This window comes from Candoia aspera, chromosome 4, assembly GCF_035149785.1.
Source record: "Candoia aspera isolate rCanAsp1 chromosome 4, rCanAsp1.hap2, whole genome shotgun sequence".
NCBI lineage: Eukaryota > Metazoa > Chordata > Lepidosauria > Squamata > Boidae > Candoia > Candoia aspera.
In genome coordinates this window covers 52,059,443-52,084,900 of record NC_086156.1, presented here as the reverse complement: position 1 = coordinate 52,084,900, position 25,458 = coordinate 52,059,443, and the positions used below count along the sequence as shown (strand labels likewise).

The 25,458-nt window shown below is 37.1% G+C and overlaps 2 protein-coding genes across 9 annotated transcripts in view; one reads left to right on the top strand and one right to left on the bottom strand.

Moving 5' to 3' along the window:
* TRAK1 (trafficking kinesin protein 1) overlaps window positions 1–5,514 on the top strand; it is a 101,027-nt gene extending 95,513 nt beyond the window's left edge. For all 8 annotated transcript variants that reach the window (XM_063304146.1, XM_063304145.1, XM_063304143.1 and 5 more), the window contains one exon: window positions 2,595–5,514. In XM_063304146.1, the coding sequence (XP_063160216.1) occupies window positions 2,595–3,375 (781 nt within the window). In that variant the 3' untranslated portion in view covers window positions 3,376–5,514. The remainder of the gene's footprint in view (window positions 1–2,594) is intronic.
* A 6,445-nt stretch (window positions 5,515–11,959) lies between these two features.
* On the bottom strand, window positions 11,960–24,748 carry CCK (cholecystokinin). The gene is made up of 3 exons (XM_063304137.1): window positions 24,655–24,748; window positions 23,089–23,337; window positions 11,960–12,728 (listed from the first exon to the last, which is right to left on the bottom strand). Exons 2-3 carry the CDS (start codon window positions 23,333–23,335, stop codon window positions 12,598–12,600), a joined length of 378 nt encoding a protein of 125 aa, XP_063160207.1. The 5' UTR covers window positions 23,336–23,337; window positions 24,655–24,748; the 3' UTR covers window positions 11,960–12,597.
* Between the last annotated feature and the right edge of the window lie 710 nt (window positions 24,749–25,458).

Genomic DNA, 25,458 nt, shown 5'->3' with positions numbered 1-25,458 from the left:
TGCCACTTATTCTGAAAACTTCCTCAGATACATCATTACAAATTAAAAATGAATTGAGCTCTCCACACAGGCATGGCTAAAACATAATGAGGAGACTGTGTTCTGAATCCCAGAACCATCCCATAATATCAGCATCACAGTTGCCACCTTTCTATAAATGCTGTCACCCCAACATTAGTGCCTTTATAAGCCCAGCACCTATGACTTTTATTTTGGTGGATAGTGTATTCTGCAACACAACTGGTGATACTCCTGCACAATATTAAGCCAGGATTTTTTAATACCATATTGTACTACATAAGCCATTATGATGTGATACATATGTAACACTAAACCATAATAGTTGGATTCAACATCACAGCCCCACCCACCAAGTTATAAAATTATGGCTTAGTCCAAAGTGCAAACCCAGCCAGTTGCCTGTTCCTGTGTACAGCTTGTAGTTCACTGCTATTTTTAAAGTGCATTTAAAAAATTAGCTTTTAATTGGAATAACAGAACTGTTTTTTCAATGGAAGCTGACAAGCTTATTTCTTTAGAGTTTGATGAGCTAGTTGTTCCTAGATTATAACTGCTAGTAGAGCCAAGAATTCTGCTGATGTGTATGCTACGTCCCCATGTTCAGATGCTTTCTTCTGCCCTCATGAAGGCAATTTTGGCCCTTAAATATGGTGGCCCAATTTTTATACATAAAAATTCATAACTTGTTATGAATTGGGAGGATCCCTACTGTCAGAAATCACCTAAAATCTATGAAAGCCAATCCTTTAGTGATTTAAGAAATGGACATGCTCAGAATATTTTGTCCTGTCAAACATTAACCACGTAAGTAACTTGACAAAAACTGGGAATATTTTCCCAAATAAATCTCCATTTGATTCACATAAGGGTTGGTTTATTTACATCTTGAATATCTGCCTCCCTTCAGGCCCACTATAAGGTGGGAAAACATTAGCACAGAAATAAGGAATTACGTTATCTGTCAGTGTTACTCAAACCCCAGCAATTGTTCTCAGCTTGATCAATATGCAGTGTCTTTCCCAGATGTTCATAACATCACAACTGTTCTGTGTACAATATTTATCAGTTTCTGGGTCCTACTTCCATTAATCAGTTCTTTTATCTTGCAAGATGAATGCCCACCAGTGGACCTAATATAAAAAGGCTTCAATTGGGTTTTTGTTTTTTGTTCTATTTTTTGTTCTGTTTTTTGTTAACTTTGAGATAGAATCTGGCTTCTTCCTCTTTTTTTTTTTGCATTAAGTGTCCATTCTGAAGGGTTACGTGACTTGTTAGCATCAAGGTACTGGAAAGGCTTATATTTCATGCCATGCCAGAGAAGAATTGCTGTGTTGCTCTTGTCACCACTGTAATCAGAATAAGTTGGAGGTAGAAATCTCATTATACTCGAAAGAAAAATAAATCAGGAGTGTGGGGAAAGAAAACAAGTTACTGCAACTGGAACAATAAAACAAACATCTAGATACACCTGCATGCAGTGTGCATTTTGTGTTTTGCATTATTTAATGGAACTGATTTCTGATTGGCATTTTCTGACTTACTGCATGGATTTGTTTTGAAAAAAATGAGAGGTAAGAAAGGCTCTGGCTTGAGATGAATACCCGCTAAGCAAGACAATTACAGATTGTCACCAAAACATGAACATTAATTTTTATTATATTTGTGGAGAGACTCATTCTCCAAGTTATATAATGTGTATATAAGAAATATAGCACTCACAACTCCCAGGACTAAAAAAAACAGGTCTCTTTGAAACTTGTAGACATCAAAGCATAATTCAACCTTTATATTCAGGCTTTAGTTAATTGTAGTTTTTAAAATGATGTGTTAAATAAATTGATGAAATCAACATTGTAGAAAGAAACACTAAATTTCCTTATAGACATTGCTACCCCATGACTTTGCTTTCTCTCAATCCAACCCATCTCACAGGTTTGCTGTTGTGGGCGAAAGGGAGGTGGGAACATTATTTACAGTGTCTTGAGTTGTATAAAATAAAAGTGGGATGGTTCTTATTATTCACAAAGTAATATGTCCATTCTTCATATGTTACCACCTACACTGAGATGAAATGTATGCAATTCTAGTCTTCTGTACTTTGCTATATTAACAGTGTTCAGTCATGTACACAAAATTGTACTTTTAGGATCATACTATGGATGAGGTCTATCAGAATGGAGCTTGTATTTAAGAAGCCCTCCTTTAAAATAATAAGCCTTATCTTTTATAAGGCTTTCTTTGAGCATTCTTTTTATTTCAGCTGGTGCTTCTCATATTCCCCATTAGTTGATTATATAGCAGCAGAAATAGAATTAATTATATGCCATAACTGGAATACACTTATCATATCCATCATTTCCTATTAGCCAAAAGGAGTTCAAAGGACCTGATAGAGTTAATTGAATTCAAGTGTGCCTGAAAATAGTATTGAGAAGTAATTAATTAATTAATACTAGAGAAACATGATATATGTATAGTCATAGGGGTATTAGTATAAGTGTAGAGGGTTTTTTTAATAGTAATCCAAGTTTTACATATTGTTAATATTAATATTAACTTTGCTTTTTCCTTAGCCTTAATGCAGCACCTACTCCAGCTTGTAGCAGTGTTGGCAATTTGAAAGGCACTCCAGTGGCCACCCCATGTACTCCTCGGCGCCTGAGTTTGGTAGAATCCTTCACTAATGTTCGGGAGTCCACAACTACAATGAGTACATCCTTAGGACTTGTATGGCTACTCAAGGAACGTGGGATATCAGCAGCAGTGTATAACCCACAAAGTTGGGACAGAGCTGGCAGGAGCACTCTTCTGAGCACATATTCTCCAAGAATGGCTGCCATTCCTTCCACTCCTCCAAACTCACCTATGCAGACACCCTCTTCTTCCCCTCCATCTTTTGAGTTCAAATGCTCCAGTCCTCCTTATGATAACTTCCTGGCTTCCAAACCAGCCAGTTCAATTCTGAAGGAAGTAAGGGACAAGAAAAGCATCAGAAACAGTGAGAGTCAGACTGATGTGTCTGTCTCGAACCTTAACCTAGTGGACAAAGTAAAAAGGTTTGGAATTACCAAGGTGGTAAGTTCAGGACAAACTCAAGCTCTTAAATTAACCGATGGACAAGGACCTCTTTTCTGTGGATCACAAAAGTCTGGAAGCCTGGTACCTGAGAGCTTGCCCTTGGGTTGCCCTGCTGTGACAACTGCTGTTGGAGGCATTCAATTGAACAGCGGCATTAGAAGGAATCGAAGTTTCCCAACAATGGTTGGTTCGAGCATGCAGATGAAAGGTCCATCAACGCTAACACCTGGAATCCTAATGGGAGCAAAACTTCCCAAGCAAACTAGCTTACGATAAATGGCTTAATATATGTCAAGCCCTTCCTTCAACCATTTTTTTAAAAAAATGTCTTTCATTTGCTATTGAGTTTGACAAATCAACTTTGTGCCTAATCAGAGAAAGTGTAAAATTTGTACAGGATGTAAATATGTATTAGATGTATTATAGGTGAATCAGGTCACTGTTTTGAACATTTAACATGCTAAATTTTTGAAAGGATGTTTTGTTTTTTCTTTGCACTGAAAAAAAAGTGATCCTTGCATAGGAAAAAAGAATGATGAATTCTCTAGTTAGCCTAACTTGACATTGAGATAGGCTCATCTGGCAAGGATTATTGATCTTGCTGTCAGAATTGCAGAATATCAAGATGGGTGGTGATTTCTATGAAGAGTCTTCATTTTTCATGAAGTGTTCATCAAAGCAGTAGCTTAGCATTTTGACCATCTTCTTTCGCCATTGTAGTAAAGAGGGAAAGTTGTAGTTCAGAGTTCATATTCCTAACTGATTTGAATATTTTTCCTTATGAAATAAACTTGAAGTAATGTGTGTTGAGAACCATTGCTAAGCTTGCTATGTGCCTCTACTGTTGTGTTGTAGCATGTTCATATTCCATATTATTTTTTTTTAAGCTGCACTGGATATGAAAGAAAATTGTTTAAATAAAGTTTTGTTGCAGATACTGAAAAATCACCCTGACACACACAAAACAAAAGAAATAGTCTTAGAATTATTTTTTGCTTTCATGAGGTTAAAAACACTAAAACAAATAAAACACTTCTTTCTTGGGAGTCAAAGTTGTAGAATGAGTTGATTGTAGGCCTGTTTAAAAATCAAATTTAAATCTGTAATACAATAATGCCAAAACAGCAAGTGCTAGAAGTTAAGGGGAATGACATTTGCAGCACCTTCCCACCTCTCTAGCTTAGGAAGTACTGAAAAAAATCCAATTAATAGTTTTGTAAACAAAAAATAGAACATTACAAGTTTAACTGATGTTGTACTCACCCTAAATACCAAGGATATAGTTACCAAAAATTAGTGGGTAACAGTTTTATTTTTTGTCCTAGGATTTTACTAGGAAGCTCCAGTATTTGGAATATTTCTTTCCTCAAAGGTAATGGCTCCTTTTGTTATGTTAACTTATAGTTGGCTCAGTAAGCCAGAATCAAACTCTGACTTCTTATAATGATTTGTTATTTGTCACAGCCTGAATCAATATGTTCTCCAGCATTTGGAGGAAACAGAAAACTTCTGTTTGACTGAAAAGCAGAAGCTGATGTTTCTTATTTTGCTCCTGTATTATAAGGGTTTATGATCCCAACTCCCATTCAGATAATGCTGAAAGCTTGTGTCCAAGGCAGTCCAGCATGTAGAAATTGAAAAGAAAAAAAAGAAAACTTGAAATGGAAGACAAAAGGAACTCAACATTCTAGGAGACTCTTTGACCAAGTCTCATTGAAATGAATTGGAGGTGTTGGATGTTTTTGAAGAATGCTGCTTTGTTTCTGTGGAGGTTATATAGGAAAACTCACAGAAGTGGTTATGCTTAAGGTCACCTTAGAGTTACCTAGGAGCAATTGGTATGTGTAGGTTGTATGGAAGCCAGTGTTTTGGGGCTTTCTTAAAAACAAATTCTATTTATTTATTTAATGTCAGTGCATCACTCTCCACATAATTGCTGTGCTTTTCAGTTGTGCCAGGCTGTTACTTAAAATAGCACTGTATTAGATGAACTGTGGCGTGTGTCTGTACATACATACACACACATATTTGATGGATCAGTTAGTTCAGTACCACTATGAGCAGTGAGCATGTTAGGGAAGAAGAAGGAAAGAGGGTAGGCACATGCCTCCAGTTTTTGCATGTGTTTTCAGACTTCTATTTATTCTACCAACTTTTCAGGCCTTGTCATTAGTTCTACTTGCCCCTTTGTATGTGTGCACTTAATTGAAAAATTGTGACATCTTTTTATCTGGATATATCATAAGACAACCAATAAATTAACAATTTTGAATAAGTGAAAAAAATCATGAATGTCTGGAGAACTTTTCATGTATCCTGAGCCCATGATACCATTTGTGAAATAAAAAAGTAAAAAGCAAATAATTAAATCAGGAAGCTTTATTATTATTTGTGGAATAAAAAGTTTTAAATGGGTCAGTGTTGTTATTTGTCACTTAAAATCATAGAAGACAGCCAGCCATGGGAAGATGAAGTAGCAGTGTATTAAATGGTATTTGTATTTTTCTTTAGAAAGGAATGTCAGATTAATGAAGGTTCTGTTGTGAATCATTTATATTTCCTCCTGCTGCTGTTCAGTACTTGTTCTTTCCCCAAGACCTATTACTTAACTTGTCAAACAATATGTAAAATTGCAGAAGAACAGAATGCAACAATCTGTTTTTAGACAGGAAAAGATTGCCTGAAGTATTTTACGCCAGTGATTTTACTTCATTGCTGACTTTTGGTGACTTTATAATTCAGTCCCAAAAGCAGAGTTTGACCTATTGCATTAACAGTGAAATAAATGCCCAATTATTCGTTTATTTTTATGACATCAAGAGGAAAAATAAATTGCATTGTTATTATACTTATATCGTGATATAACACATTTACTTTATCCAGTGGACTGAAAATATGTCTACATTGATTACTACAGAATTAAATATATTCATACTGTAGGAATATTTGATTACGGTCCTGAGTTTGCTTCTAGTGCTAAGCTATAATTTGTTTAACAAGTATTTACTGAATACACTACAATGCCTGGGTCCACATAATGCATTAAGCCAAAACCAAAAAACCCACAATATGGCTTAGCATGATATCTAGGCAATATTTGAGAAATGGGAACAGAATATGATCAATGTAGACTGTATTATTTTAATTGCAAAGATTCCTGAGATAGCTTCTGAAGAAGCTATGTAATGTTTTCCCAGACTATATATTCTTTGAACACCATTCTGAATCCCTTCTGTTACCATAAATATCCAGAAAACTTGGGTTGTCATCTGGAAATTGAACTTCCTTTGGAGTTATCATGAATAGGATCAGACTCTCATTGTCACCAGTAAAATATCATAGAATAAGATGTCAGCTGATATGTGCCAGTTCAGGACCTAATTGCTGCTCCCAAAATGGAAAATGTCCTCTCCTAATGACTTGTAGGAAACAATGTAGGCCCTTTCTATTGGGCTGATTTTGAATTGCCAAAGTAAAACCAAGGATTATGTCCTTTTTTAAATAAGCACATGATCAACATCATTCTGAAAAAGTGACAAACTGCTTCCTTGATTTATGTCATCTTTCTGTGCTATATCAACACTAAAGAGAGCTTATAATTTACAATCACAGAAAAATGTGAAGTATAACAAGAAATAATAAAACTTTGACTAGTCATTAACAAAGATCTGGGGAAAGAGTTACCCCTTTATAAAAGTCATGGAGAGTAGGGTGGGCAACACAACTCCTGAGAGAATGCTACATGTATGAATACAAGTATTTTAAAATGCTTTCGTTTGAGCTGGCTTCAGTGCAAGAAAATTGCATGAAGCTAGTCTTTGCTAGCTGATTGGTGGGACTTATATGGATTGAACAGTAGGACAGTTTAGTTGATAAAGACTAGCGGGGAGAGGATCTAATGAGAAAGTCTTTGTAGGTGAATGGACTTGCAGCACTACCGGAAGGCATCAGCAGCCTTTGCCTGTATATGTTCACTCTTGCATATGTTTTCAAATGTAGCACTGTATTTGGAATAGGGGACATACTGTAACATTTGCTACAATGGACTTGATGGCCTAAATGGCCTCTTCTCACTCTTTAATTCTATGACTAAGGAAAAGTAAATAAAAATTAGAATCGTATTCTGGTTTTCTTCCATGAAAAGTGAAATAGTGGATTTCCTTTAAAACAACAGTAAGTTTTAAGAATCAGTTTGGTCTAGTGGTTAAGGCAATGGGCTAGAAACCAGGAGATGGAGAGTTCTAGTCCAGCCTTGAGCATGAAAGCCGGCTGGGTGACCTTGGGCCAGTCCCTCTCTCTCAGCCCAACTCACCTCACAGGGTTGCTGTTGTGGGGAAAATAGGAGGAGGAAGGAGTACTAGGTATGTTCGCCACCTTGAGTTATTTGTAAAAATAACAAAGGGATAGAAAATAAATAAAAAATAAATAAGTAGACAATAGTGGGTTGGTGATGTTATATGAGTATTTTATGAAGTACAAGGTTCACTTTTAATTCCAGATAAATTTGTGCAGTATTTATCATATTCTTTCTCTGCTTCCTTCAGTAAATTATTCCATATATTGTTCAAGAACAAACATGCATGCTGATTGTGTACATCAGTGGGGTCTTACAGCCCACTGCAGACTCCTGTGATATATTAAGTGATTCGAGCATACATTTTTCAGTAGTCCTCCACAAATTACATTTTTGTCAGGGTGTAAGCCATTTTTACTTTGCCCATCCTGCTGCCATTACTGTGCCAGGAGAGGGCACTCTAAGACCAAGGCAAGAATAGCAAAGAGCAATACTATTTGCTCAGTATTCAAGATACAATCCTGCCAAAAACATACCTCATCAACTGCAAACAATGGTCTGCTTGAGGCTCAATAAGCCTTTGCTGTCTGCCTCAGTATTCAGTACCAGTGTCAAAATAAGTTAGCATCTATCATCCTGAGACTTTAAAAAAAATGAATGGGAATCTCCATGCATGTGTATAAATGCTGTCATTGGCAGTGGATAGCACAATTTACTGGAAACATTTAATGAAACACATTGGATAGAAGTCCTTAGTGATTTAGTACCAGATGCCAGGGATTAAACCTTCAAAATTATTCATGGAAGCTGGAGGAGAGCATCTGGCTCTTAACCACAGTGAATTAAGCCAACCTATTGCTTATGTCTGTTAAATACACATTGTATAGGCTTGTTTATAAATACAGCCTGCTTTTCATGTGCTGCATCTGTGTGACTATCCTATGGAAATGGAGATCACAATCCATTTCTTCATTTTTTTAGACTGCTCATTGATTTTAACAAGGACACTTTCTGGATCTATGCTTGAATACCCCCAATTTAAGCAAGGAAAGTACTGTTCCCAGTACTACACAATACAATCATTTCAGTTAGTTACCACCAGAAAAACCATGGAAGTTTTTTTTTTTTGCAGCAAAAACAGTGACTTGTATCTTTTTTTTAAATTTTTCATTTGAATAAATTTTACTTGTGAAGCCTGTGAAAGACACTTGCCTTTCATTCTGCAAAAGTTATCATCTCTTGTTTATTTTTTGTTGCCACTAGTGTTAAAATCTCATGTCTGAAAACATTTTGCCCATCCCATAACTGATTGATGCAGTATCCTTGTTGTTTTTACCATGTGGATACATAAATTTGCAGAGGTAACTGTCAACCATTGACTGAGAACCCTAACCCTAACCCATTCGGAAGGGAAAAAAGCACAAGACAGCTGAAATAAGCAGACATATTTGATAGGTGGGCAAAACTCACTAGCAAGCAAAAATATTTTGGTGGTCAAAAAAGGAATAGAGCCAAATGATCTTCTGAAATTAGTCTTCTACAGAACATGGCTTATTTGGCAAATATTGCAGGGGACTGGTAAAAATGAAAATAGTGTTTTCAGTAACCAGAGAAAAGAAAAATATTAGCTTTCTTTTTATAACAGTATTATCTATTATAGCAATTGAAGAACCTTCTAAACTTGGGTTTCAGTTCCCCAACAGAACTTAGGTTTCTTTATGAGTTCAGCTGAAACAATCAAGGTTAATCTGCCCCAAGCAACACAATATAATAATAGCCCTAATTGTTTACTAAATACAGCACCACAACTTCTCCTATAAAGATTCATGCTGATTAATCTTGGAAGTAGCTATATGGTACTCTGTTAATTATTTCTGAAACATACTTCAGTAAGTAATGAGTTAATGCATTCAGTTATTCCCACTATTTCAGTCGACTCTCTAGAGTCAGTGGGAAACCTTTTATAGTCTTAACTAGTCTTAACTAGTCTGCTATTTCGATCAGCATATATACTTTAAAGAACATTGACTGATTTGGAAATAAACAGAAGAACCTGGCTAGCAGTTGATAATTGAGTAGCTTGTCTGTTATAGTTGAAAATCCATAATATTCTATACTATCTATATTCTATCATTTTAAACAGAACAACTTGGGAGAGATTCATCTTCAAGCTAGGTTATACCATAAACCACAATCCAAACATAATAAGATCATTGACTGATTATCTGCGAATGCTCTTAGTGACCATGTACAGTAGACAGATTTTCTCCATGATCTGTCCCTAACCTGGTCTTTCAGGTCTACTAATGGAGCACTCATCACCACTGTAACTCAGTCTATCCACCTTGCTGCTGGTTGTCCTCTTCTCTTTCCTTCCATCTTTTATGTAAAGAAGCAAGTGTATGTGGTTTATCTTTCCACAAGCTATTGCTTTCTGGATATAAAGTTGTAGTCCACCACATCTGGAAGTCACAAAGCTAGGTATGTGTAGGCAAGTATATGTAATAAGTGTTTACCTTTTCACCATTACTATGAAGTGTGAGCAATAGATATGTTGAGTTTTGCCTCACTCATGAAAAAGAAAACCCACCATATTTTCCTATAGGTAAGGGGAGTATGGGGTGATCTATAAAATAATTTTTATTGTGCTTTGTAGCCTTTATAGAATTAACACCACTAGTCAACAGATGATAAGTACCATTTGAAATGAAATCTAGGGTCCTTTATGAATAAAACAACAAAATCAAGAGAATTTTATTGGATTGTAAAAGATTTATCCACCATAAATTAAAATTCACCCATCACAGAGATATATAGTTCCATCACAGGTTTTTTTCTCTATATTTATGCTTATGAGATGACATAGAAACTGCAGTGGGCACTGATGGCCTTTATCTGGGTAGGGAGTTAGAGACTCCTGCATCCTAGTTTATATTGATGCTCAGTTGTGTTGCTTTGTGTCCATGTCCTACCTCAAGTGCCACTTTGGCTGTGGGCACACATTCCCTTAATGTCTAGTTAATGAATGTACAACTGGCAAAGAGATAGATGGTGACAGACTTCGAACTTTGTGTTTGCATGTGAGAGAAAGAAGAGACTGAGAAAGAGTGATAGTAATCACAATGGTGGTGTTTTAGCTTGATAAGGCAATGTTATCCCATGGGTCACATTTATTTTTATCTCTCCTCATCCCTAATGGTTCAAGGTGGATAAGAAAAGTTTAAAAGAATGCAGTAAATAACATGTCAATGAAACATTGAATTGTAACAGATTAAAATCATCCCATCTATTTAGCCTTTGCTTCCAAAAATTCAGGCAGCAAGTATTACTATAGTTCTGGTAGGCATTCAGAGTAACTTTTTAAAATGCATTTCTAAGTATGTGTATTGTATGCTGCACAATACTGTCAATAATCATAGCATTTCAGAGATTTAGCCTTTACTTTTATAACTGATGTGACCTATGCCACTTAGCATAGCCTCAAATGATACTTTGTTCACTGTATCTGTGACAGTATATGGGAATGACCTTGGGAGACAGGAGGAAGAGCTGCAGCCTAGACAATGGTCTGATAAACAAAATTTGAGTCCAAAGGAGGAGTAGTGGCAAAAGCGTCTCAGAAAGGACCCTCCCTAGTTTTTCAGAAAGTAAAAGTGAGGAACATTTTTAAACTTCCCATGACAGCATCAAGATGATCCTCTCTTTTAATCTCTGAAACTTCTTCTATGAAGTTGCATGATACTGTAGCTCTAACAGTGATTCAAAATTATTTCACAATTTGGATGCCAATGAAAAAAATATTGTTGGCCAGGCTCACTATCTCTTCCAACTCTGTCTCACACACAGAGGAGCTCTGTTCCATCCACACATTCAAATATTCTTTTCTTTGAATTTGTCATTCTCATAAAATCACCTCCTGCTGAACACTTGAGATGTAATATCCATCAATTATTTATTTATTTGTTGCTAAATAATATTTGGAAAAATTCTGTTTAATGTGCCTGAGATAATGTTTGGTCTGATCTATGACATATGACAGACAGACAGACAGACAGACAGATAGATACTGGACGTAGGCACCAGATGATTCATCAGTATCCTCCTTGAACTTGGCCCACCCCTGATCTTTCCAGCATCTTCTGATCTTTCTAGTGTTAACCTGTCAGCTCATCCCCACTCTACCCAGCATTTTCCCAGTGCTAGTACCAATATTGTTGCTGCCTTCCCCTTCCAGCATTTTCCCACTATTGCTGACAATGTTCCTGCTGGTCCACCTCCTCTTCAGCTGTATGTTTTATGACAGTTATAAAATATTGTCTGTTTTATTCAATTTAAGTGCAACCCCCCCCCTTTAAAAATCTAACAACTGTTTTGCATGAACCAGATCAAATCAGCTAAAAAACACTTCTACATCTGGATTGCTCTCAGTGTAAGATTATCTTCATATCTAAAACAGAATATTCTAATCCCTTCTAGTCATAGGAACATGCTTAATTATGTGATGGTGAGGAGGAAAAGATGTAAGTGTAATTTTGCATTGCAAAACAAATGCAGAGCCACCACAAAGCAAGGAATGTTCTATTTATTCTGGTAGGAATAATTTTAGCAGAATTTTCACATTTACTGCACAAAATCAAATAACCAGAGATCGTGATATGCCTAGAAAATTATTTGACTAAATTTTAAATGTACTGCCATAATGACTCTTTTATAGTGTTAATATATAGACAAATAGAATCAAATCTAGATTTAGCCATATATAGAGGGGACTCATCGAAGTCCATTCAGTTGATCATGACAAATTCACTGATTACAACAGTACTACTTTTGAGTGTATCTGATCCATGGGTGATATCATTTTCTTATTTAACGCATAAATCATTCAGATTAACAAATGGTTCTTGTGTTAATTTGCAAACAATTTTATCATTTGCAGTGATAAAATTATCAGGAAATGGGTGAAAGACTTTTAATATATCCACAGTGGATAGTAAGAAACTAAAGGAGAAAGATACGTTTTTCTTGAAAATTCTCCATATGTTTATATAATATATATTGTATAGTTTTACAGACAAATTTACATCAAATACATATATTTTTTTAAACACAAATTTGTAAAGTATGTCAACATTTTTCTATACAGAAAATCATATTTCTGTACAAGGACTTGATTTTCATTTCTTTTAAGCCAAGTTGGACAATCTTTAAGAGGAGTATTCATATTCTTCAGCACTGCGACGTCCAAAATCCATCCAGCCCATGTAGTCTCTGTCCCTTATCCTGTGTGTAGGGTCAAAATTCTGTAATCCCATCACAGAGACCTTCCCAGTAGAACCTAAATATTGGACAGTAACATACAAATAAGCAATCTCACTCCTTAATAATAACAAAGAATCCTGTGATATCTTAAACCAAGGACAGAACATTAGATATTGTGGGGCCAATGTCCTGTGATGGTGGAAATTATAGTCCAAGAACATATATACAGTGGACAGTAGAATAACTGCTATATAGTTACTGGAGGTAAAAAGATGATGAATTTGTCCATTGTTGCTACTATTAAGAGACTAAATTCTTTAAATTATCCAGACAGCCACCAGTGCATCTTGATTCTGCCCTTTTACCTCTGATTTTAGAATGCATTTTGCTAATAAATTCTCCTAGTTTTTGTAAGGTATTATTAGGAGAATTTATTAGCAAAATGCATTCTAAAATCAGAGGTAAAAGGGCAGAATCAAGATGCACTGGTGGCTGTCTGGATAATTTAAAGAATTTAGTCTCTTAATAGTAGCAACAATGGACAAATTCATCATCTTTTTACCTCCACCTACGTCCACAAAAAGAAAAGAAAAAAAAGCCAGGAGGATACTGATAAAAATAACATTGGTCAGAAAACAAGAAGACCATTTGTGTGAGATTGTACTTGTAAACTTGGTTCTGGTACTAATCAAAAAATTCAAGGCTAAATATAGCATCTTTTCCTTTAATATTCTATTACTCCAGCTTGAACCATTATTTTGTCACTGTCTCTTACTGGCTTGATCTCAGGCTTCAAGTTGACACACATACACACACACACACACACACACAGCAGATTCTGCAACACTGAAGTCTGCCATTCCTGATCCCCAAACTAACTCAAAGTCATCAAGCCCATATAAAGACATACTGGTCTACTGCTAGCCAACTGGAGATCTGTCTATACAGGCAATGTGTATCTCTTGTCAAGACTGAAGAAAACAGGGGAGACCTGTTCATAAATTTCAACTCTGCTGCATCAGTGATTTTTTAAACCGCTCTAAGTAGAATACTGCAGCACTAAGGATGTGCAATACCCTTACAATAGAAATAGATCTGATTTGCACTGAGTGTGTAACAGTATTGAGAAATTGTCTCTATTGTGGCATGAAGCTCACTATGACTGTTTGGGAAAAGTCATTTTTCATGCTGATTTGTCTCATAAGATTGATGTGAGGACAGAAATGTGTATCCTGCTTTTCTTGGAGGCAGAATATGTATATAAAATAAAAATATAAAACAGCACAATCATTCTACAGCATAGGGTAACTTCTAAAACTGATAGACTTTATATGATAGTTGACAGCTTCATGTGGAGATCATGTGGAGATCAGGGGTCTGAAGATTCAGTGGCTAAAAAAAAGAACTCGTTTTAGCTTCTTAAACTAACCAGATCTCTAAAGTACTCCACTCTGGCTGCTTTGGGTCCAGAAACTCTGCCGTAGAACAAGCTATATTTTGAAATATTGATGCTTTTTTATTATGGACAAGTAGTCTTCTGAGAAAAAGAGGACGAAGGAGAGAGAGTTTGGAATATAATTATTAGACAATGAGATGCTGGCAAATGTTACTCCTACTGAATAAAAACAAACGTTTGAACCCCAAATGTAAGTTTTGAAGCATAAGATACAATCCGGTATGCAAAGAAACTTCTGTTCTCATGGTTAAATGGCTAGGGAGCATTTTTAATATTTTAAATTAAAATTTTAAATTTTAAATTAAAATTGATTATACCTCAGATCACTATTTCTTTTGCTTATGAATTCTAAATAAAAATGTTGTTTATAATTTCAGAATTACAATAATTTTATATCAATATATTTTAGGCATTAATCCTAAATGCATTAATCTAGGGATTAAGCCTCACTGGCTATATTGGATTTGTTTCTGAACAAATATCCATAGATTGAATTGTGATGTTAGATTAGGTATTAGGAATTTATATGCCCAATAATGTTTATTCACCTTTAACTAACACCCAAGTAACTTTCTATCCATGGAGAATAATTTTGACTCAATCTCACTTGTATCTGAGATTTCTATCAATTCACTCAGATATGCTTTGAATTACATCCTTTCAGTCTCCGCGTTTTTAAAACCACATGTAACAAATGGTGTATGTAGCAAAATCTTCTACTATAGCGTGCTGCTGTTTAAGGTTCCAGCCTGGTACCATTCAGATAGAGTGAACTAGTCTGAAGCAAAGAAAATATCCTGCAGTTTTTTCTACCAGTATTAATTCAAATTTATGAATGAGATTTGCTTTTGAAATTCTTCCAAAGGAGAAGAAAATTTCCAAGAAATTCTCATGAGCTAGGAGTGAATGTGTGAATGACCTATGCTTCACTGTACAACTATCTCTCCAGTGGTCTGCAGCCTCCCTGATTCCCTAATAAGGGAACTCCTCCCATCAGGCTTTTCAGTAGCTAGTGTGAAGGCATCCTGCCCTGGAGAAATTGACAGAGTATGTCTCTTTCCCATGGAGAAATTCAGAGATACCACTCACCCAATTTTTTTACCTTCAAACATTAGAACATTTCAAAAGGCCATTGTATGCCTTGTTCCATGTTGGATTCCATCCCCCAGTCAGAATCAGATAATTCAGGAAGTTATCTGGGAGTAGACAACCTACAGTCTTCTAGATGTTGTTGGATTGCACTCCCCTTCCTCCTGAGAGTTGGCCATGCTGGCTAGAACTCTGGAGATTGAATCTTAAAGCTGATAGAGAGCAACCCCAATTTTATTAGAAGTTTTTTTTTTATTTTAGTGATCCTTTTAATTATTCAACATTATCATTATCTTAGAGTAATTTATGAAAACACTATTTTTATCAACTATATTATTTAGTCACCAAGGTTCACCAAGTGCTTGTTGCCACAGAGATACTGAAACAGAGATTTTGGCATGTGTTCTAGAGGAGAGTTCAGTCACCTTAGCACAGATCAAACCAGTTAAAGAAACACAAGGTGGCTACTGAGAAGAAAATCATCCTAAGCAAAAGAGTGTCCTAAATTAGTGTTAATATGTTTTCTACTACAGATTAAGGTTACTATGGTAACTAATCATTTTGGCCGGGTGAAGAGGTTGAATTTAATTGTCCCCTTTTCACGTGTTAATGGTTGCATTGCCTAAGGGAAGAACTTGCCTGAACTTGTTTTAGTTTCAGTTTCCCTTCTGTGTAGGCTTGCAGAGAATATGCAGCTGAGAGAAATCTCTCCTCTCAGCAAAAAGCCTGTAAATATGTTTGCTTTCTGTAAATAAAATTATTTTTATAGAAATGCCTGGTGTGTGACTTTTCTGATCTCTCCTGGGCCAAATGCTTTCTAGCACTCTGCCAACAGGTTATGGGCCCAGTAAGCAGCCCAGTAAACCCAGTAAGCCCAGTAAAACCCAGAGAGAATAGAGAGATCAGCTCCACACCTCATGCACAATTTAAAGGCAGGTAGCAAAGACCTGTGAAGATTTTCTTTGGAGCTGCCTGGAGATTTTCCAGCAACTGCCAGTCTACAGGACAAAGAAGCCAGCTGAGGTGACTTGCAAAAGAAGGAAGAAGCCATGGCTACCTCCCAGCCCTCAGCGATGCCTCTGGAGCACCTATCAGAGACCAACTATTTGAATTGGGCCCTGAAGATGGAGATGTATCTTCGCAGAGAGAATCTTTGGCTGCCAATTGGTGAGCAAAACCCCCCAAATCCCAGTGCTGAATGGCTGAGACAGGATAAGCGGGCTAGAGCCACCATTATCTTGGGAGTTGAGGACAATCAGCTAGTCCACGTGCGAGGCATGCAGTCTGCAAAGCAACTTTGGGATGCTTTGAGAGACTTATATGTAAAGGCAACAGCAGGGAGTAAAGTTACCCTGACGAAAAAGCTGTATAAAGCCTACCTTGCAGAAGGAGATAGCCTTCCTGAGCACCTGCATTATATTCAGCAGCTGTTTGTTGAGTTGCAGGAGAGAGGAATGGAATTTACACCTCTCACAAAATCATATATCCTCCTGTCCTCACTGAATGAAACGTGGGACACACTGATTTGTACCCTGGAGGCTATGCCTGAAGCAGACCTCACCCCATCGTATGTTACACAGCGCTTACTCGCTGAATGGGAGAAGAGAGAGGAAAGATTCCCCCCCATCTCTTCTGGAAAGCTGCAATACCAGAAAATGAGGGAAAAGAAGGGAAAGGAACCTGAGGCCACAGTGCTAGCCAGCCAGCAATGCTTCACTTGTGGTTCAGCTGGACATTTGCAAAAAGACTGTGCCTTGAGACCCAAGAGTAGAAAGACAGAGAAGAAGAACACAAGGGCAACACAGAAGAAGGCTCTTCAGACAACCCAAATTGCACAGGTTGCTGAGAAGGGTAATTCTGATGCATGGGTGTTAGATTCTGGGGCCAATTGTCATTTATGTAATTGTAAAAGCTCTTTTGTGTCACTGTCTAAAACTGAAAGACAAAGCGTATCTTTGGCTGATGGGTCTGTGACCAAAATTATGGGACAAGGTGACTTGTATTTATCCTGCTTGGGAGAAACTGTAAAAGGTGTGTTGTATGTGCCAAATTTACAATCAAACCTTTTATCTGTGGCACAATTGGCTGCAACAGGGTATGTCATAACATTTAAGAAAATGGTTGTGACATACGTAAACATGGAAAATTGTGTGCTACTGGTATATTAAAAGACTCCTTGTACATTGTGCAAAATGCAAGGAAGCCAAGCTGCAAGGCTGCAGTTGGCAACACGCCATATCATGACCAATGTGTACACCTGATGCACAGGAGATTTGGTCATGCTAATTTCAAGTATATAGCACAAATGCCACAGCCGTGTGCTGACCTAAAGATAAAACCCTGTGACAAATACTTAGATTGTGTAGTTTGCAAAGAATGCAAAACACTAAAAGCTCCTCTGAGTAAGCACAGTGACAGAGTTACAACTAGACCTTTGGAAATTGTACACTCTGACATTATTGGTCCTTTTGCTCCAAGTCTTGGACAAGCAAGGTATGCAATGACCATCATTGATGATTTCTCAAGATACACATTTATCTACATCTTAAAACATAAAGATGAGGCATTTGAGAAATTTAAAGGTTTTGTGACATGGGCAAATGGAAAATTCCCTAGACCTGTATCTGCACTCCAATGTGATAGAGGAGGAGAGTACCTTTCTCACAAATTCAAAAGGTTCCTAGTGGAAAGGGGATAGAACAAATTCTTTTTAACCCTTACACCCCTCAGCAAAATGGTGTTGCTGAAAGAAAGGGCAGAACCTTGCAAAATGCGATGGAATGCATGCTTAAAGATTCACATTTATCTTTTAAGTATTGGGGAGAGGTAATATCTACTGCCTGTTATGTACAAAACAGATTGTATAACTGTGATTCAGGACACTCCATTCCATTTGTTTTATGGTGTGAAACCAAAGGTAAACCATCTTAGAGTGTTTGGTAGTACTGCATGGGTTCATATTCCAAAACAACAGAGAAGGAAAGGAGGCCCCACAACAAAGAAAGCCATTTTTGTTGGCTATGAACAAAGCCAGAGGAGCTACAGGTTCATAGTGGAAGAGAAATTAATAATTAGCAAAAGCGCTTCTTTTGCTGAACAAAACTGGGGGAGATTAAATTCTAGCTCTCCAGTGGATCTGACCACCACAAGAGAACAGCAAGGACTTGCTGATGGTGATCTTTTGCCTGATGAGGACATTAAACCAGAAAAGCAAACTGAAGATCTGTCTGATGAGACAGATACTTCTCAGGAAAGTGATAGGAGTCAAAATTTGAGCCTTGTATTACCTCGCAGATCTCAGAGAAGTAATAAAGGCGTTCCTCCATCACATTTTCAGGCTGAAACAGTAAAGGTTTTCCACATATTCACAGAACCTGAGTCTTTAGAACAAGTGAATGCTTTACCACCTGAGATTGCACAAAATTGGCATTCTGCCATGCAACAGGAGTTAGCATCCTTGAAAGAAAATAATACATGGAAACTGGTAAATCTACCTCCCAATGAATGCTGTCTAGGTTGCAGGTGGGTTTTCAAACTGAAAAGGGATGCTGATGGCAAAATCCAAAAATATAAAGCAAGGTTAGTTGCAAAAGGGTTCACTCAAAGGAAAGATTTAGACTTTGACAAAACTTTTGCACCAGTTACTAAAGGTGAATCAATCAGATTACTGTTAAAAATTGCTGCACTCAAAGGAATGTCAGTTCACCACTATGACATTCAAACTGCATTTCTCTATGGTGATTTAGACCACAAATTATACATGCAGCAACCCCCTGGCTATGAAAAAGGGGAGAATCTAGTCTGTGAACTGCAGAAGTCAATCTATGGGTTAAAACAAGCTGCTAGATCCTGGAACCAAAAATTAGATGAAAAACTGCAGAATTTTGGTTTTGAAAAAGGAAAAGCAGATCCATCTGTGTATATGAAGAAAGACAAACAAGACTGTATGTATCTGTGCATTTATGTTGATGATTTGCTGCTGTTCACATCAACAGAAAAACAAAGGCTTGATTTTGAACCCTGCATGAAAAGCCATTTCACATTAAAAAGCCTTGGAACTGTAACAAATTACCTAGGTTTGGAAATACACAGGAAGAAGGATGGTAGCTTTCTGTTAAACCAAAGGGGAGATAATGTTAAAATAATGTGAATGAAAAGACATACAGAGTTGTCAAAGAAAATTGGTTTGTGTCTTATTCTGTAGTATAAAAAGGGGAGTGTTAATATGTTTTCTACTACAGATTAAGGTTACTATGGTAACTAATCATTTTGGCCGGGTGAAGAGGTTGAATTTAATTGTCCCCTTTTCACGTGTTAATGGTTGCATTGCCTAAGGGAGGAACTTGCCTGAACTTGTTTTATTTCAGTTTCCCTTCTGTGTAGGCTTGCAGAGAATATGCAGCTGAGAGAAATCTCTCCTCTCAGCAAACAGCCTGTAAATATGTTTGCTTTCTGTAAATAAAATTATTTTTATCGAAATGCCTGCCGTGTGACTTTTCTGATCTCTCCTGGGCCAAATGCTTTCTAGCACTCTGCCAACAATTAGATTAGGAAATGATTGCTCTGAAATTAAATTGAGCACACCCGTTTTGCCCTTCATCTACTTTGGTTCCTATAATCTCCCTTTTAATGTTGTAAACAAGTGGGAGTGAAACAGCTTCAAGGAACCTGGGGTGTAATTTAACCTACGATTGGAAAGCATTTAGTTGGAAGAAAGTTCAACCAAACAGAGTTAGTAACACTTCAGTTTGTTTTAAATTAGGGTTTGGATGTATGGGTTTTGTTTCTCCCACTGGGAGCCATCCTGCTCTGAGGGAGATATCCCTCAAGTGATACAATAACCTATCTCACTGTATACAAAGCCAGATCAGTGGTCTATGCAGTGCAACAGTCTCCCTTGACCAGAAAAGTCTCTCCAAGAATTTAGGATCAAACTATATATTACACACAAATGCATGTATTGGGATCGCAGTAATCTTTATTACAGGATAATTATACTGCATATTTATTTGGGGGAGGGGAGAGCAATTGATTGTAGAGAAAATTATCTGCTTAAAATAATCTTTATTAGCAATTAAAAGCCCTGTAGGACAACAATTCAGAGAGGGTTGAAGAATGTCTCCCTTACCTATCACTCTTTCCCAGACGGGCCTTTAAAAGAACCCGAGTACAAGCATGTACATCAGTTCAGACATATTTCAGCTATTTTGCTATAAATGTCACTTTAATCCTAAGGGCATATTTCTTCAAGTCTCCTTAACTGCTTTAACTGACAATTCTAATCCATTACAGTTCAGGCTTCCTACCGTGCTACCCTCTAGATATTTTAGATGAAAGCGTTTATAATTCTCAAACACTTGATAGTTTCAATATGTCTGGAGGATGCTTGGTAGAGGAAGGCCACCCATCTTGTGACATTAATTCGAGACATGTTCATTACTGTATCAATTATTTCCATTATCTTATGAATCATGACAAGTCCTTATCTTGTCATGGTAATAACAAATGCTTTGCATCAACATCAACAAGAGAACATACATTATTTTAGACATTCATAAAAATTAACTCCAAGCAGACATCAATATAATAACACCTTATTATACAAACATTTTATCGGGGTGATGTACATGAACAATCAGGATGGAAGATTAGGACAAATAGATCATTTATGTGAGAAACTTATTGCTACTTGAGTGAATGTAGCTTGCATGTCAGACTTGCAAACCACACCCTTATGAGTGAGGGATGGCTTTTTGTTATGTATACTGACTGAGAAGCATATTCTCCCAGCCTCTCCATCTACTGGCTATATAAATAAAAGAGTTGTCTTTGTAAAGGAGAGGGTTAGAGAGAAGTCCATGGTGAGAGGCTGGATAAAGACCAAGCTTTTGGTCCTTAGAAGCCTCTGATTCGCACTGAGTATCTTCAAGAAACTGGAGAAGCCAAGAATTGGGAGCAGAGGATGCTATGTTTCAGGAAGCGTTCTAATTCAAAGACAAATGCAGGCATACCTCATTTTATTGTGCTTCTCTTTATTGCGCTTTGCAGATACTGCGTTTTTTTACAAATTGAAGGTTTGGGCCACCCTGCATAGAGCAGGTCTATTGGCGCCATTTTTCCAACAGCAAAAGGCTCAGATGGTGATTAGCGTTTTTTAGCAATAAAGTCTTTTTTAATTAAGGTATGTACATTGTTTTTTAGACATAATGCTATTGCACACTTAATAGACTACAGTATAGTGTAAATATAACTTTTATATGCACTGAGAAACAAAAAGTTTGTGTAACTTGCTTTAATGTGATATTCACTTTATTACAGTGGTCTGTAACTGAACCAATAATATCTCTGAGTTATGCCTGTACATATAGGCAGGAATTTTCACCCAGTTTTTATTACTGTTTTTTTTTTAATTTTCTTTATATCTTTGTACAAGTTATCAGACTGGTCTGAATCTAAATTTAGATCTCTTGTGTGGTATTTATTTCTCCTCCTCTTTAGAAGGTAATTGATGGCACTGTATGAATTGAACAAAGTTATCCAGCTGATAATTCAGAACAGATTTCAAAGTTCATTTAATTGGATTGGTGGGACATGGAATTCTCTTGACCAAAAAAAAAAGCCCTATGCAAGTTAGAGGCTTATCCTGTTGCCTCTGTGGAAATAAGATCCACAAGTGTGCTCACACTGATGTTTGTTGTGTTGTTAGTGCAATCAATATTGAGATGCAAGCAAATAACATACACAGACCTTCACCATGCCATTTTCATGTAAACATATTAACATCTAAGATTACATCTTCCAGAGTGAATGATCTGAAAAAGAAGAGCTAGCACACACTGCTACTTTCTTTCATCTCTTCTTCCATAATGAGATTTTCCTCTTTTTTTTCCTTCTTGTCAGCCAACTCATTAACTTACTTACTTTCCCCTAGTTATTCTCTGCTAATATGGGGGCCTGCAGAAGACAAGTGACAACACATGTGTCATCACGCAAATGGTGAGAATTATATAATTTGCATCGATCATGTCAAGACATCTGATTCAAATTATATCATCCATGCTATTTGCATGATGATGTTATGGTGCATGCAACATCAGCAACACCTGTAGCAGATGTCAATGCCTGTTTTCCTTGTTTCCTATTTGGAAAAAAATGAAAGTCTAAAGAAGGCATTTGGGGATTGGGACTTCTGCTTCTCAACAGTTTCATGTGGGCCCATCACTTGTTTTTGGCTAGCCTTGCAATCAGTTTCCATAAATGGCTGTAAATGTTTGTGGGCATCAAGGCAATAGTCTCTCTCTTGTAACCTCCCTGTCTTCCGGTATGCGGAGATACACTACTTCTGAACATAAACCTCTCATTTCTTTACTGTACCTGCTCAAAAGGATTTACAGTGATACCACTGGGTGATTAAGGTAGACACTTTGGGAGAATGAAACTGAGAAAGATATGATAAGTGGCAGAGGAGAGGGAGTTTGTACTACCCTTCTTCTGCTTTGGGGAAATATCAGTGATTCCTGCATATGTTTGAAGATAGACCCATCTAAGTAAAGACAATCCTCAACTGCCATGCTGGCTTGGAATTTTGGTATCTGTTGTCTCAACATATTTGGATGATGCCAGTTTGGGAAAAGATACGTTACTGCACTGATTGCTAATAAGGTGCAACTTTCATGTCTCTGCCACCTTCCCAGCTTAGTGTTCTCCAGAGGTGTTGGGGTGGCCATATTGTGTGGGGATGATTGATAATGCTGGCCTTTGCTCTTTCACAAGTCTGGTAGAATGAGGTCACTCTAACTTCAGTTTGAATCTATTCATGTATGGAATTTTGGAAGGGGATTTCTTTAAAACCAAAGAATGCCTTGAGTAGAAAATGATTGAAAAGATATACCTCTTCGGGCTTGCTGGAGATATTTGGCTATCAGAGCTCCAAGGTTGGTTTTTTGGTCAATGCTGCCATCTACCAGCTGGATAGGTTTCCCTGAGGTTGGAATACGAGCATGCCGGCGATTTTCTAGCAAGCTCTGCTCGAGATCTGTCACTGCAGGATTGGCATGGTGGGATCCAGATGTTTGCTGTCCCAAGGAGCTCAAAGACAGCAAAGCCAGGAACAGGCAGATGCAAATCCCACTGTACATAGCTAAAGAGGAATAAGAAGGAAAGGTGGTCATGCTCCGATTTGCAAAGATTGTGCTTTCAAAATACATTGAAAAGTTTATTTCAGTACCTTTGTGCTTGTTCTTTATTCTACGTACAGTTTATAAACATTACATTATACATTATATTTCCATGCACAATGTTGCACTTTTTTTGGTAATCTATTTCGACTTTTCTGGAGTAAATGAAACCCCTGCTCCTATTCCAGATCCACAAATGCAGAGGAAAATCCCAGGGTAAAAAATATAGCTCTTACTGGGTCTAATGCTGAACCAGATTGTTAATAGAGAACAGTGATTAAAAGTGGAGACTTGGCTTTAAAAGGTGTGCCCTTAATTCACTCACATAATCATGATTTCACCTTATTCTGAATGTGTGAAGGAAAGAAATAAAATGTGAATATTAGCTCTTAATTTGATATATTTATACGATATACAGCAATATAGCATACATTTCCTGTATATATGATAAATCAAAATATGATCACTCTCCAGCTAAATGTATATAAGAGCAATTATTTTAATGGAAGAGTACTTTGTGTTTTACTGAAAGAACTTAAAAGTCTTTCAAGTTTTAGGTCTTTCACAAGCTTAGTACATGACATATCATAATTAAGTAAATGTTCTGTGGTCAGCATTTAATTTTAAGATAAAGGAAAAGTAACACAGTGCCAACATTTTGTTCCGTGTCCAATATTTCTACTAACCCAAATCTTAGAAGTTAGAAATTTATGATGACGTTACTTCTAGACTACAATCCAAATATTGTAATGCAGAGATAAAAATCGAAATGATTAAAAGACTGTAAACAGTTAAGGCTTCCTCTACTCACAGACTCAAGAGTAATACCTATTCTTGGTGCAGGATGATTTATATTTGAACAGAGGTGCATAGGATTCACTGCACAGAGAAATTTGGTTCCCTGACAATATATTTTAGAATGCTGTTGAAAAAGTCTTTCCTATCCCAGCTTCCCTTAGGAAAAAAATACTGAAATTAGCCTCAGAGTACAGCAGTCCATTAGCAAGCAACTTCAAGCACCCCCCTACCCCCAAAATCCAATGCTGTTGTCCAAAATAAATGCTATGAATGAGCTTCATACAATTTGGTTAAGATTAAAAGGTGCTTGTTAAGCTGTCTTCCTCAATTTTGAACATTGCAGATGATTTCATTCACACTGTTATTGAGCAAAACTCTAGAGAGAAATTCTGATGACATAAACTGTGTAAAGATGCTGGTCACTCACTGCTGCTCTATTTTCCCCACCTAAAAGAGTCTTGGCAAAAATCTTCCAATCTTACCTTTCAAGTCAAGTGCAGGTATCTGCTGTCCACCCGAGAGAAGAAACACTCTCCAGAATGTAGCAGAGCCATTCGGGGCTGCCCCTTAAATAGTCTGGTTATGTGCTTCAAAGGCTGTCATTTGTTTGCACAGAACTGACGCAATTGGGGGAGCACCATACACTTTCCCTTAGAGTGGAGCATTTGAAAGAGAGATCACTGGGGATTGAGTGGGGAGTGGTGGCAGTGGAGGGATGGAACAGAAAGGCTCTGAGAGGAGGAAAAACAGAAATTCTGCTGTTTAATCACATCCACAGCATGGCCATACTTCTCTGATATTCTCTTCTGCTTTCCAGGGACTTTAGAACCAATCGGTGTGCTCTGTGCTGGCAATGAAATTCCAGCAGGGAATAACTTTGAAGCCCCAGTGACTGAGTTTAGCAAAACACCCTTCTTACAAAATAGGCATTGGATTGGACTGCACAGGATATGCTTGAGATTTGCATAAGCATGATAGGATTAGAGTGGTGTGTGTTTGTGTTTTTTAGAAATCCTTTAAGTCCTGATTTTCGCTAGCCAGAATGTACATCCACATCCACACACTTTTGCCATACTGTAATCTTAAGCACATTCAGTTGAAACTATAACCTATTGAAATCTAAGTAGGTGTTTTAGGGGACTGGGCTGATTCATATTATTTTATGGAATCACAGCATCAGTGCTCTGATGAAGTTTTGTAATTTCATGAATATTAGGCCCTTTTAGTTCACCATGAATGGCTATTTGGGGTAGATTATTTGGTGAGCTACCAAACACAGATGTAGC

Bases quoted from the DNA above. Each gene is read 5' to 3' on its own strand.
- CCK (XM_063304137.1), bottom strand. From the start codon at position 23,335: ATGTACAGTGGGATTTGCATCTGCCTGTTCCTGGCTTTGCTGTCTTTG. The intron at 12,729-23,088 runs GTATATCTTTTC...TCCAATATTTAG, and splicing joins TCTCCAGCAAGCCCGAAGAG to GTTCTACTGGGAAGGTCTCT.